The sequence below is a fragment of the Homarus americanus genome, unplaced genomic scaffold, assembly GCF_018991925.1.
Source record: "Homarus americanus isolate GMGI-L3 unplaced genomic scaffold, GMGI_Hamer_2.0 scaffold18703, whole genome shotgun sequence".
In the NCBI taxonomy this organism is placed as follows: Eukaryota; Metazoa; Arthropoda; class Malacostraca; order Decapoda; family Nephropidae; genus Homarus; species Homarus americanus.
In genome coordinates this window covers 2,877,941-2,893,871 of record NW_024749779.1, presented here as the reverse complement: position 1 = coordinate 2,893,871, position 15,931 = coordinate 2,877,941, and the positions used below count along the sequence as shown (strand labels likewise).

General features: G+C 37.4%; 1 protein-coding gene across 4 annotated transcripts in view; it reads left to right on the top strand.

Moving 5' to 3' along the window:
* Positions 1–10,616, top strand: part of LOC121853912 (angiomotin-like) — a 51,788-nt gene extending 41,172 nt beyond the window's left edge. For 2 of the 4 annotated variants that reach the window (XM_042348306.1, XM_042348305.1), the window contains exon 15: positions 3,854–10,616. In XM_042348306.1, the coding sequence (XP_042204240.1) occupies positions 3,854–5,401 (1,548 nt within the window). In that variant the 3' untranslated portion in view covers positions 5,402–10,616. Of the gene's footprint in view, positions 1–3,839 lie in introns of all 4 variants that reach the window. The other 2 variants (XM_042348308.1, XM_042348307.1) reach the window with 2 other exon arrangements.
* The last annotated feature ends 5,315 nt before the right edge of the window (positions 10,617–15,931 follow it).

Genomic DNA, 15,931 nt, shown 5'->3' with positions numbered 1-15,931 from the left:
TTTGTAATTTGACTTGAAAGTAAAAGGATAAGCTGTATAAGAAGGTATTCACTCAGGATGCATTTGTGTAAGAGCTTTCAGCAAATCAGCTTATAACAGGATCACTAAAACACACTGTATAGTATTTAATATGAAGATACCTTCCAAACATTGTTATTTACTGCCTTTGAGTTATATATGATGGCTCACTTTGGCTATTTATACACTTAGACAGCCGATTACTGAATAAAACAGGGTATATGCAAATGCATAATACTGTAGACTACAACATTACTTATTAATTGATGATAAATACACCACAATATTATTTATTACTTGATGATAAATACATTACAGTATTACGTAAATACATTTTTGTAAGAATTTCGTTAACTGAATTTTTGTTAGTTAACCGAAATGAAGATTCGTATGGAAGGTAATTCGTTAACCAAAATCTTGTTAACTGAGGCATTCGTTAACCGAGGGACCACTGTACATAATAATTTTTTGAGATGATACTTTGAAGTATTTATGAGCCTCATGTTATGATTTTTTTTCACACCATACGCTAGTAATTAAGTACAGGTATACCTCGCGATACTGTACCTCAGACAAATGCATTCTTCAAAAGTGCAACATTAAATAAAACAGTGTACTCAAGTTTACCATAAACCTAATGATCTAAATACGTTCTTGGGGGATATTTTTGTTCCAATTTTCTCACCAATATATTAAATTGGCACTTTGATTAGATTATTATAAGTTACAGTAAATGTTTGGATATAAAATATAAGTCAGTAAGATAACATTATCCAAGATGATTGAGGAGACTGGGTATAGAGGCAGTCTGGAGTGGCGAGTGGTGGAATTATTGAGACTTGGTGGCAGGATTGTCTGTCTTTTCATTTAAGGATGAACATTTCAAATGTTGGTTCAAAGACAACTGGACAGCTTCTTTTTGTACAGCTTTTTGTGGCAGAAAGTAACTTGTTAACTTTAGAGTTGTGTTCTCTGTTTGGATCACACTTGCTGAAAATGCCGGGTAGGCTAAGCACTCTGGTGATGTCAATAGCTCATTCACAGGCATCAAAATGGCCAAAACATGAAATTTAATCTCTAGATTAATACTTTTCCTGGTTTTTTCCTACCAGAGGCACAAATATCACTTGCTCTGTGTTTTCCACTCGTCTTACAGGGTTTGGGTTAAGTTTTACTCACTGTAAACATGAGATCAAGCAAATGTGGCGGTAATGATTAAACAGATGCTGGGAAGGGGATGCAGCAGGGAATTCAGCGGTCGTTCAGCATTCTAAGGCTACCTAAAGTAGTCCACTATTGTTTAATTTTTCTCTAATTCATCAACAATGTATAAGCAAAGAGACAAATAGCAAGGTAATGCATTGAGAGGTATACCTGTATCCAGTTTCAAGGAGTTATTTCCTTGCTCAGTCTTTCACTGTTTCCTTTAAAATTTCATCTGTGTACTACATATATGCCATCTCGCACTGTCCGATTGGGTGGCTTTTGTGTAATCTCTTCCGTTCTCTCCTAGAGAACTCCAGTTACCCCTCTGTACTTACCTTTTTCACCTATATGCTTTTTCACTTCGTCCTTCCACGTGGTTTGTTCTTCTCCATAATCTTTATCATACAAAAGTATATCGTTCCCCATACTGTCCTGCCTCCCTCCTCCTCCTTTTCCTTTTCAAGTACTCTTGCTAAGTAACCCTCATCTTTTTTAAGTTAATCAGTTCTTACTGCTAGCATGTGGCAAATGGTTTAGAAAAAAAAAAAAAAAAATCACCAATACCCAAATTATAGCAAGGCACTGTAGTAAATATTGCCCAATGCCACTGGTAAATTTTGTTGTCATAAAGTGCTCCAGTGTATCCCTTTTCCTGTGAGTTTTTATCAAGATATATACAGTATACTGTACATACTATATAAGATTAGCCAGAACTAATGTTTTATAGTGATGTTTGATTTTACAATTGTATGGCAATGGAGAGTGTGGGAAGTTTTTTTTTTTTAATTAGATTTAGAATTTATCAGATTTTATATTTTGAAATAACCAGTTTTATGTAATTTTTTGCCATTGCTGTAACTAATCACAGTACAGTATATTTTTCATTTATGCTTACTGTTTTCCAACTACTAAATTTGTTGCCACTCTTATTTATCTCTTTCTTTCTTTATTTTCTGGCCATGAAACAAGTCAGCATATTTAAGAATAATATACATTGTTTATAGCCAAGAAATATTGGCAGTAATAAATGTAGGCATAATATGTGAAGGGGATCAGATCACTAGACTAAAATTGACTGGGTAGCTAACATGAATTAGAACTTCAAACTATGCATGTTTCTTAATATATATATAGTACAGTACAGTACAATACTGTAGTATGCTTAGCAGCTGGTAAAGAAGATAGATTTTTATTGGCCATTGTGCTGTTTCTTGGAAGTAATGCCTGTAGTGTAAATTGAGGTAATTTTCTCTTGTGATCACTTAGAGTAGTGTTATACACTAATTTTTGCAAGGGAGCCACTTTGGCAAAACACATTCATTGAGAGAGCCACAAATTAGCTTAATACATTATTAAGAGACACTGCTTGTTGTAGCCTTTACATATACAATATAAGTATTTTTTTTAAGAGCCGCAAATTAAGTCGCTGCGAGCCACGCAATGAGTACCACGAACTTAGAGGAAGCAGATAGTTTTTAAGGTTTATGAATGGATTTTGAGTTTAAGAGTGAAGGAATAAACTGGGCAGCTTTGGACATTGTAATGTAAGGAGAAGACCATAGCAGAACACATCTGTTACAACAACTGGAATGAATGAATTATGTTTACTGGAGAGTTATCATGCTCTTGATTATAAGCACATAATGTTAAAAATCTGGATTTTTTTATGATACATAAAAGCATTTTCCACCAGGTTGCAAGGTGGTCAGACTCAGATCAACACAGACACATTATGTCGCTAGTGGGTAGGATGTTGGTGCTGGCAAAAAGATCAGTGAACTGTAAGAGATGCAGTTAAAATGGGCAAGTGGGTGTAAAAAAGGCTTTATCTAGATTGTCTTCAGTTATAATCACATTTAACACAAAAGGAAGTAAAGTGCAAAATATGTTTATTAGTCTCCTGCAAAAAAAAAAAATAATAATAATTATACTGTACTGTAATAATAATAAACAATAAGAAAGTTTTGAAACAAATTGGAATGTTGAAATGAAGGCAGAAAGATTGGAAGTGGGAGGCAATGGATGGGAGATGGGTGGATATTCAGGAAGCAGTAATGTTTGTGAATGAATGGTTTTGGGGGATGAAAGTGCTGTTGGTAGGTGATACAGTACTGAATTTTATGAAGCAAGAGGGATAATCCAAATGGATATCATGAGGTCTTGCCATGGAAATGAACACAATTGTAGAGCACACCTGTTGCAATAACAAGGAAAAGCAAATGATAGTGAATGAAGGAAGATTTTTTATGACCACCCAGCATGGTATATGAAAAGGCTGGCAAGATTGAAAGAAAATGTAGGTGAAGATCGTTACCTGTTATGTGAGTGGGTATATGTTCTGTATATGGTGGATCTTCTGAAGGCTTTAGTTTTATATAAGAAAAGTTAAGGCTAGAATTTTCTCTCATTTTATTGAGGTTATTTTTTTATTTGGTCAGGTAATAATGAAATATTTTGGTAATGGGGTGTATTTTGTTAAAGGAAAGAGGTTCCCTTCTAATTTCTTGTTTGGAAATAATGATTGCCAATTAGAATAACAGCTTTAGGTAGCTACTGACTTGTTTTTTGTCTGGCCATTTTTCTACGACTATCAATTCTGTGTTGGTGACACACAGATATTTCATTGCAGCTGCGTGTGGTGTGTTTTCCAGGACTGGCTCATTCTAGCTCTACAACTGGAGAAGGCACGGTACCCCAGCCACTACTGGCGTGTGTAGAGCCTCATCCTTCCTTGCTCCCATCCCCTCAACACCCAACCAGTGATCTATCATATCTAGGCCTCAATAGGGGTTTGGATTGTTCCTCCTTGGTCCACGCCCATCCACACAGTGATGCTCCTGCCCTCTCCTGTCCACCATATGATCCTCCACCATCGTATCCTTTGGAGGTCACAAGTAAGGTTCCTCCTCCACCCTCAAGAGACATTTCATCCATGGCAGCTCCACAGTCACAGACTCAAGTGGGGCATGAAGCAACACTGCAGAATGTGAATGTACGACCTGCAGGCCACCCACGTGGTGATCCTCCTCCTTACCATGGTCGTCATGAAGTATTCTCTCAGCAGTATGGAGGCACAGGATTACAACCACCACCAGTTAATACTACTGAGCAGTTACCTGCTCCACTAATACCAGGCAGCCCACCCATGAATTTTAACCGTCGAAGGGGTCCTAAAATGTCTCCTAGTGCCCCAAATCTTGCTACTGATATGCCTGTACCTCGACCTCCCATGTGTCGTAACCCACATCACCCAACAGTCGCTTGCAGGAAATGTAACAGTGTTCGTAGTAGCAACAGGCAGAATGCTGCTATCCTAGTTCGTCGGGCTAACTCAAGTGCAGGTCACACTTACAGAAATTCCGCACCTCTTGCAGCATGCCAGGCAGGCCTCGACACTGACGATGCCCCAAGTATCCTGGCTCGTCTCAGAAGAGAATGGGAAATGGGAAATATCCCATCATTTGGAAACAACTCAGTCCCACAGAGTTTGTCATCTCATACTGAGACTCAATCAAAACCTTTCACTTCAAATGCCACTGCTAGAGATAAACAGTCTCAAAATTCTACTGTAACAGATTCATCACAAGAACCTTCTAAAGAGAAACAGTTACAAAAAGAGCAGTCCTTACAACAAAACTTTACATCAAATGAAGCTGTAAAGAACCAACAGCATCAAAATCAACATACTTCAGAGAAAACAATTAATAATCAAGAGCAACAAACACAATCATCAATATTAAGAAACTCTTCATCTGATACAAAGAGTCAAAAACAGCAGACATTAACAGTATTAACTAACACAAGACATGAGCAAGTGACTGGATCAAAATCCAATTTACCTATTTCTACCATCCCTCTTTCCAGTCAGAGTACTAACCTCTCCCAATCAACATCATCTGCTAAACCCAACCTTTCTAGTAGGGTACAGAACTTATTTAGTTCACCATTAAATCTGTCTGACATTTCCAACTCTAACACCATCACAACAGATGCCAAGAATAATACAGTATTTTCTGTAAACAATAAAGTTTCAAGCCAGGATCAGACAGCTAAGAAAAATGATATAAATCAACTTAATAATAACCAGGAGGGTAAAATAGAGTTAATAATTTTAGAAGATACAGATCAACTGAAAACATCAAAAGATATCACTAAACCTTTGCAGGATATTATATGATATACAATGATTTCTTAAATTTGTCTGAAAGTGTACAATCACTTGGTTGATTGGATTTTGACCCTGTGATAAGTTGCTCCTCTGAATGCCCCATGTACAATGGAGTTAGAAGAGTTGTCTGGATCATCAACTTGATCCACAACAAGATCTTCAAATTGAGGATGTCTTCAAGATCTGATTCACAGTATACATGGAATCCTGTTTGTGATTCCTTGTTATTTGGAGAGGTGATACTCTCTGTACTGATGTGATGATACAGGTGCCCTTTCCTAGAGCTCTGAGGCTACAGTTGAAAGATATCGGTCCGTCCAAATCAATCCCGACTCAGTATTTTAGTATTGGATCATGTGATCCTGTGACAGTTTATTGATTTTATGTACAATTTGTCATTGTGGCCAAGATAAAACTACCTGTTTCTTAGATTTGAAATATGTAAATCCTTCTTTTAAATACATTACAATTTCAGGGTAAATTGTATTGTAAATTTGAACAGCCCACATCTTGACATTTTGATAACTAATCAAGTCTAATCTGAAGACTTTATTTTCTTATCAAATAGATATTTAATTGAATATCCAAACTGACACGGAATTATTTTTGTTGGACTGTATATATTTAGAATACTTGGGGAAGATTGACTTTTCCTATTATAGTCACCTTGGCTTTAAGTGGTTATATTGATGTATTGATTTTTTTTTTTATGTGATCTTGAAAACTGGATAATTGGTAAAGATGCTGCTGAAGAATGGTTTGCTGTTTTGGTCATTGCTAAATTTTCCCATTTACAGTATGTCTGATGTGACAAAGTCTTTCAAGAGATTTTTTTTCTTTTGTGATAAGACGTCTGAAGTTAGCAGTAATGAACAAACTTGCTGTCATACAGGTTGTCAGTTGGTGCCATGGTTGCAATTGTCAATGGAAATTTTGTGCCATTACTGTTGTGTGATGGTCTGTGCCTAGTGAAGAATATCTTACATTGGTGCTATTTTGAGTCACGTGTCCAAGTAATATTAACAATAGAAATTAGTACTGTATATTCATACATGTAAGGTAATGTTTCTTGTTTATATAGATCTGTATCTCGATTATCTTGGTATTTCTTTTTACTCAGATTTATGGACAGTTCACACGAGTAGCATTTGTTAAAAGCAATTCAGCAGAGAACTGTTAATAAATAGAAAAAAATGATCTCCAGGACAGTCAAGACTTTTATATACTGCAAATGTACATTGAAGGATCCAGTGTACAGTTTGTTAGATAATGTGTATATCCAGTTATTTATGACTGCATTATTGGTGGATTTATTTGTAATTTTTTTTAATAAGATGCACATGAGATTTTTTAATAACTTCAAATTGTACTTTTTTATGCTTTATTTCTAATAGAAAGGGTTGATACAGCAGTGTGTAATAAGAGGATGTTCTGTTACTTCTGAAATTTAGTTTTCCAGTTGTGAAATACTGTACTGTATATCTGTAATTATCACCCATAAGCCTAACTGTACAGTAGATTATGATCAATTTTCACTTGGAAGCTGAAGTGGATTAAATGTCTCCTTATACTGTAGTCTTGCATTAAAAGCTATGCAGTGTGATAATGGTATTCTTCTGTGATACTGGGTATTTACTTGGTTATGTCTTTGAGCATTATATGGTTAAATCATTCATAAGATTGGGAAATGTATTGACATTTTGTTATCAAGTAGTAAGTGTAAATGTGCTTTCATTAGTGTTCTGAGAATTCTCTTAACCATTTATGCATAAATGGGAGACATATCACATTGGGTTTAGAAAATAATAATTTGCTACTCCCACATTCCTGAGAAGCCAGGTTTCATCTTGATGCTGAGGTGAGTTGGCAGTGTCACTCACTGTGGCATGCACAGAGCTGGCCTCTGTCATCTAAGTTCCTGCACCACCTGACCCTTCCTTGCCCAAGTGACTGCCACCTCACTCGCTGAATTATGTATTTTGTATTAATTTTAACCCTCACACACATGCCACAAATTGCGTCATATCATTTGCATTGGTGTCATGAATCGTGTCATAAAACGTTAAAAGTTTAATGATGCGATTCATGTCGCCGAGGCAAATAATTTTACATGAATTGCTTCATTAAACTTTAACCCTCTAGCGCATCATGATGCAAATCGCGTCAAATCATATTCATCAGTAATGCAAATCACGTCATTAAACTTTAAAGTTTGTTGATATGATTCACTGTCACCAATGTCTATGATTTGATGTGATTTGTGTCATGATGCGCAGGAGGAGGGTTAATGACTAAGTTACAAGTAGGAAATGCCCTCAATCTTTCAAACTCAATAAAGAGTAACTGTAAATTTATAAACTTAAGCACTACATATGTGGGTCAACTGTGTTTTTGCAGTCATTTATCAGGAATTTATTTGTGCCAATTGTCTCCCAAATTAGACTAGTGTAGTTTATCATTTTTTTTTTTTTTTAACAAATGGAAATAATTCGGTTCCAAACCCAGTATCACATTTCTATACCCAATGGCTGCACAATGGATTAGCTAAGGAAAAAATCTCTTAAATGATTTTTTGTTAACTAAGAAACATGGGAAAATCATGGACTACCATTATCTTTGACTAGCAAAGTTTAATATTGCTTCACATGCTTTTCATATTTCCCCAGTTGAATTATTCGGGAGTCTTATCCATGATCAGAAAATTTCAATATACAGTAGTGTATGTGGATGAATTATAATTCAAAATATATCTTTGATGTTACTTTATGCTGTAAACAATTTATGTTTAATAATGTATTTAGTAAAGCATACAAAAGTGAAACACTTCAGCCTTTTGCATAAAATTGGGACAGCATGATTTTAGTATCGTATGAAATATTACTCTGAAAAGAAAATATACTTGTCGCTGACATATATAAATTAGGTTGGCTCAAAAAAATTAAAATAAAAAAAAAATTTGAATTGTCATATTAATATACAAGTCTGCATGGACAAAATCAGAAAGATTGGACAGTACTGCATTAGAGACCCCAACACACTCATTTTTTTTTATTTGATAAATCTAAATGTCTATGAGGCCCACTTTAAAATTTCTATATAAGCATTGTCACATTTCTCATTAAAAATTGCTGTACGTAATTGCCTATTTAATAATTTTCAAAAGTACAGTTAATCCTTTTGTTTTCAATTTATTTTTTAAATGAATTTGTAACTAGGTACCGGTAAACACATTGGGCTTTTTATCTCTCTCTATGAAAAATTAGACATGGTTAGGACCTCTAAATACTGTATTATCCAATTTTTCTGTATTTTTCTTGCAGACTTTTTATTTTGACATGGAACAGAGGCAGCCTTGTTGAGAATGACAATTCAAACTTTTTTCTGGAGGGCCAACCAAATATGCAGTTTATATAATGCGAATGATCCACAAAATCTTGAGCTGGTGACCTAAGGATGGTTATTGCATCAAGTGTAGAAGAATAGTTAAGTCCTAGTATAATGTGCTCATGATTATGTGTAAATGTAGTGTATCTTTTGTATAGGATTTTCATTTAATGTCTTAGTATTAGAGCTTTGGTTTATGTTCCTGTTTTATTTCAACCAAAGAAGTTAATGGCTTATGATTCGAGCTGTATTTAGTTCTTTTTGTCTGCATTTTTGCTATCAACAGCCTTGCACTACTTTCAGAGCAAATAATATATCCAAGATATGAATCATTAATTTTCAATTTGACTTTTTTAAAGGGATGAAGACCTACTTTATTCTCAAACAGTGTTTGTTTTCTGTTAGAACATGAATATACACAAACATATACACAAATTTGCAAAATAATTCAAATACTGTACTAACAAAAAATTATTGGTTTAAAATTTTTTACACAGTGCACAAATTAAAATTATATCCACCTGGATGGAGAGAAAAACAAGAGAGTAAGAAAGCAAGATGTAAATTTAATGGTTCCAAATTTATTACCGATGCCAAATTTCTGTTTGGCGTATTTTTACATGCATGAGTCCTGAAAATTTTACAAATGATTCCAAAGATAAATCTTAAACCAGAAAAAGACATTCTAAAATCTATGATGTGCATTGCCAACAGTATTTACCTACATTATTCAAGAAAGAGGACATGGTAATGTCAGTTAATGGGATCATACAGTGGTCTGTTTAAACCTGGTCACTCTTGTCATTAAACACACTGACCTGATTATATATATATATATATATATATATATATATATATATATATATATATATATATATATATATATATATATATATATATATATATATATATATATATATATATATATATATATATATATATATCAACAGGTAATGTTGTAAAGGCTAGATACCTGACTCAGCAGGAGCACCATGTTGATACTAAGTGGCAAGTTAGTATGCTTTTGTGTAGAAATTTGACTGATTTACATTGTAAGGGTTAAACTGTATTTGATAAGATTAACTTTTCAAACATAATAATAGTTGTTGGATTTATTTTTGATGGACTTTTTTGTATTAAAGAGGACCATGTATAGATTTGGTTAGTCAAGCATAACATTTACAGTTCATGATTTGAAACAAAAAACTAATTATCAAAACTATTGATCTCAATGTGTTGGATATATTCCCACCATTGACTCAAGACAGTACATTAATAGTCACAAAGAGTTATTATCATGTCTTTATAACTTTGTAGTGATGGTGTATTATGCATGATTAATTCATGTCAGATTGATATTTTTACCATATGATCTGCTTCTAAGGCCCAAGCCTTTCTGTATTTACCGTTTCATTTCTGATATAGTGCTATTTTAAATCTTTTATTTGACTTTTTATTTGTAGTATTTTATTAATCTATGATAGTTTCTTCAAAAGATGCAGAAATGTCTGCTGTGTCTTCCATGTAATCACCGAATATTACTTGTAACTATGAAAAACTAAAGCAAATTTTAGTAAAACTCAACACTGATACCATAAGTTTTGAAAAATAGCATTAAACTGTACCATTCACAATGGACTTCTTATGCTAAAAATAAATGGTGAGGTTGTAATGAATCTCATTCTCAATCATTAATAAAAAGAAAAGGATCTGAAGATTGTGTAAGCTTTAATTATTGATATTACTTGTTTGACAGTCTCTTGGAAGGGCATTATATTATATTTTTGTCTTCCTTGATACAATGGCTATGTTTCAAATAGAAATAAATGAGGTAGCAGAATTAGTTGTTTTCTTTACACAAATGTTCTTCCACAGTACACTAATATATTAATGCTTGTGTTGTCCCAGGTTATCACTCTCCACGACCATCTTTTCTGCATAAATTAATCTAATAATTCAGAGATTCATATGCAGAAGGGATGCGGCATTGAAAGTTGCCGTAACGTGAACCATCATTTTCCCATTGACTTCCATCATATACAGCACAAGTGGAGACGCATTCCATAGGAATTAAAAAAAAAAAAAGTGCCGGTAATTCAAGCACTTTTATGAATAAAAAAACATTTTTACTACATAGTGATTATTTTATGATGTACTGCAATAGTAAATACAGTAGGGTCTCAGAGTACGTGTATCCATAGTATGCGATCCCACAATACCTGCACTAATTACTATACAGTACTCTCCAACTATATTTTCCGAGGTGATTGGTTGGTGTTTTTATGTTCTTCTGGATGTACTTAATTACTGTAGTTAATCCCACCAAATTTTAAGTTGAACATAGATAAGGAATTGGCATGCTCAAGAGTACCTATCATTCTCATATCACTCAATTTATGAGCTGGGTAAAAATTTTGGGAGTTGCCTGAAAAAGCAAAATGTGACCTCTGAACCATTTTTAATGCATGGATTTCTGACTAAGAAATAAATGTCAAATGCCGCTAGAGTAATGTCATTTATCAATCTCACGTTCGCCGATAATAGACAACCAACCAATCAGAGCAGAGCGTACTCACGGGAAAATAGCGTCAGTTGAAACTTTGCCGGTCACAGCAAAGCTATCCACTGCCTTAAATTTAACAGGAGCAATGAACAGTACAGATTACTACAACAGTCTACCAGAGTGACACGAAAATAAGGAATCTTCAACACTTCATTTCATTATCACTTCTAAAGATACCTTATAGCACTCCAAAAAATCGTCACAAGGCTGATATTTGTGTACAGTAATTATTATTACTCTATACATGTACTGGGGTTAGAGGTTACTCTGGCACACGCACACTAATCACAACTCCATGATACAACCTTACCTCTCGTCACTTATTAATATTATACCTGTTAACACTCTTTACAACACAGGGCACATCAGTATTCATATTTTCAGTGAGAATAATATACTTCAGACAGATACATACAGTATGAATTACCACTGGGCTTATGCCAGCTGGAATCTAAACATTGGCGTGCGTTTACCCTCAGTCTCTCAGTGAATCCGCGGCCAAGCTCGCTAAGTGCCGAGTCTAGGCTTCGGTTGGTACACCCATACATGGCTTCACATGTCGGCCTACTTGGCTTGGTCCCTGATGCACCCACTCAAACCAAACCCAATTTCTGTTTACTCTATACATCGTGCCTGCACTGGCCACCTGCCCTCGGCAGCCCCAGCAACACATACAGTGCCTGTTATACAGAGAATAAGGTGCTCAAAGTTATAAAAGGAAACAGTTACAAAATACATCTTGGTGCAAGGAAACGAATATGCATGAACACTTAACACCCAAAACCTTAGGTTATGTTAAAGAAGGAACACCGACATTTTCAACCAAAATTCTACGAAGTCAGATTCACGCAATATGACAGTTTCAGATACAGAGTAACATACCAATTATGCAGGAAATAGGGCGTCAAAAATGAGCTGTCTGCTGCAGGAGACGGAGAGAAGGGAGCCTTACTTTCACTTTACTTATATCCTCTTCACAATTGATCGGCTCGTTAGCCGCTTGGGCGATAGGTCACGTCTGTTACACACTGTTGGCAAGTACTGGGCATGCACCGGCTCCTGAATGTACCTAAACCTGCTCCAGTGTTGGTCAAGTCTGGTCTTGAAAGAGCTCTCACTCGGTGCTGTCACAACACTTTCTAGTAGATTGTTCCAAGAGTTCACAACTCTCACTCCGAAAAAGTTTGCCCTGACAGTTTTCTGGACCTGGGGCTTCTTCAATCTTGAGCTGTGACCTCTTGTGGGGCAAGCGTTCGCCAGCTCCAAATAAGGACACTTGACTGAGTAGTGTCCCTTGAGATGCTTATACACCTCAATTAGGTCGCCCCTTGCCCGTCTGTAGTATAAGCTAGGCAAGTTCAAGCGCTCCAATCTCTCAGGGTAGTTGAGGTGCAGAAGTGCAGGCACCAGTCTGGTGGCCCTCCTTTGAACATTTTCAACCAACTGACAGTCCCTAGCATATCTCGGGGACCAGACGGGGTGACAGTACTCCAGATGGGGAAGCACTTCACTCTTGAAGATCGTTACGAGGGATGGACCGTCTAGATATCTGAACGACCTTCTTATAAGACCCAACAATTTATTTGCCTAATTTACCTTTTTCTCGCAATGGCCTGAGAACTTCAGCTCATTGTCAACATACACCCCGAGGTCCTTCTCACATTCAGTCTCAAATAGTGCAGATTCTTCATCCCGTTGGGACATATGATACACCTCCTTACCGTTGGTACGCCCCAGGTGCATCCTCTTACACTTCGTGACATTGAATCTCAGCAGCCATATCTTCGACCATTCTTGGAGCTTACAGAGATCCTTCAGCAGCTCTTCACTGTCCGCATGGTTCTTGATTTCCCGAAATAACTTGGCGTCATAGGCAAACATTTGTATGGAGGAGTGTACCTGTACAACGTCAGGCATGTCATTTATGAAACAAACAAACAACGGCGGGCCCAATACACTGCCCTGTGGTACCCAGCTTGTGACAGGTACAGATGATGATTTGGTGCCATTAATGATCACACAGTGCTTGCGGTCATGTAGAAAGTCTTCTATCCACGCTAGGACATTTCCCCGAATTCCATACCCTTCCAGTTTGATTTTCAGCCTTTCATGGGGTATACTGTCGAAAGCCTTGGCAAAATCTAGGAATATATTGTCGATATTACCACCCCGTTCCAGAATATGGGTCCAAATATCCAATACCTTGGGCAGTGGTGTTAAGCAGAAGCGCCTCGGCATAAAACCGTATTGGCAATCCTTTTACAAGGTTGTTTCGTAGTAGACGTTCCATCGCGGCATCTCTGATAATATTCTCAATTACTTTACATATTATGCTGGTCAGACTCACCGGTCTATGGTTGTTCATGGAGTGACGATCGCTTGAAGATAGGACTCACATAAGCCACTTCCCAATTATTGGGACCTTTTGTTCATCCAGGCATTTACAAAACAGGCCTATAGGCTCTGAAAATAAAAGGAGATGGGAGAGGAAGGTAAAGTCAGAAGAGGGAAGTACAACAGAAGGTCAAAAGCAGATGAGCTATCCACCTGGTGGGGACGAAATTAAAGTCCAAGGAGGCAAGGTTGACAAGCTAAGCTAAACTTCACTCACTCAGGCAGTGGTACTCATTGCGTGGCTCACGACGACTTATTTGCGACTCGAAAAAAAAAATTATTGTATATGTAAAGGTTACAACAAGCAGTGTCTCTTAATAATGTATTGCGCTAATTTATGGTAGATGCTGCTCTCTCAAGTGAATGTGTTTTGACAAAGTGGATCCCTTGCAAAAATTAGTGAATAACACTGATCTAGGGTCTTGTGTTTGGTTTGGTTTGGGAACCTCTAGGTCCTTGTTTCCCATCTTTTTCTTTAATGTGTATATTTGCAGTGGATCTGGTTCTTGTTGGGTTTTTTATACTTTTTGGCCACCCGTTGTGCGATATATTGTGTTATTTGGTGTTATTTGTATTGTGTTATTTGGTGTAATATGGGGCGACCTGTCATGTAATGGTCAGCATACTCGCCTCGGGTAGGGTGAAACTATGAGCACGCTTCTTTACGCCTGTAGTGGACGTCTCCCCTACAACTGCGTATCCGCATTCCGATGCGCCGCCGTATCCTAGCAACCAAGCGAGCGGCGACAGCAGATGTTACCACCTTCCCTAGCAACGAACCAAAGACCGGCGACTTTCTCGGGTTTTCCCAACATGACTCATAGAGGACTCACGGCTGCTGGGTATATAAGCTCTGTCTCTCCATTGAGATTCATTCTCGCCTCACTTCTACAACACGCAACACCTCCTCCTCCGCCGCTGCCTGGCGGCCCTCGCTTCTCCTCGCCTGCCTGGCGGTCCTCGCTCCCGCCAGCGGGCATGGCGACCCACCAGCTGTCCTTCTCCGAGCTTCCTCACCAACCAGCTCTCATTCTGGTCTCTCTTCTTGAACAAGCAACACCTCCTCCAGCAAGCTCCACGCTGTCAGCATTCATTCAACCAGGAGGCCAGCAACATGCAACATCTTCTCTAACGAAGCTCCTGCACATCTACCTCCTTCAACACGCTACTCACCGAACGTCTCTACTGAGCAGCTCCTCACCACACGGCACCTCCAGCACCAGACTGTCTATCATATAACTTATATTATACAAGAAAACCACCTTAGAGTTTCCATCCATCCTGAGTGCTAGACAACATTATACCACGAACTCCTACACGCCATTTGCCTCTGTCCACCCAGCAGTAATTGGGAACCGGGATGTTAATCGATTTGCGGGTCATGTTCCGAGGTAATGGTTAGCCAGTGCAGTTGGCGAGTTGTCCAGTCTTCTCGGGCTATTCCTTGACACTGGGTCATGCAACTCATTAACTTAGGGTGTGGATGTTGTGTTGGCCACAGCTTCTACACCTTAAACAAATTCACGCTTAGGTGGCCCTTGGGCCAGCCATCCTTGTTACACGAGGGGCAACCATTATTATTAATATGAGGGACTTGTGTGTGGTGGATTTTTTCCCCAAATTGCTGGCCTTTAAAAAAAAAAATAATACAAAACGGAAACAATAAAAAAAAACGAGGAGAGAGACCGAGCAAACAACCATATCAACGATGATCAGCAAGACACAATTACACGTGAGAAACGACAACAAGACCTACGCGGTGATAGTGAAGGGGTAAACAACACAACAGGAAACAAAGAGGAAGAAGAGAGGGAAGTACGAGAAAGAATAAGGAAGGGAAGGTCAATAGAGGAGGAAAGGGGCAGAGAATATGACTATCAGAAAGAAGGAAGTGGAAGAGGAGGAGAGGAAGATAAAAGGAGGAAAATCATCAGGAGGAAGTCAGTAAAGGTTATCGTATCAGCAGATTGAAAACGCTGACAGGTTTTGCTGTATCTACTTAGCCACAGACTACCTCAAAGAAAATGGAGGTGGGGTGATATTCTGTGACTCTCAAAGTGCTTTGAAATCAATGAACAGCCCATCAGGCTCTATGTCTAAAGTTGTATGTGATATTAAAAGGAATGTGATAACTCCCAATGAGAACAACTTTCGTATCGAATTTGTGTGGATTCCGTCCCATGTTGGAATCAGGTATC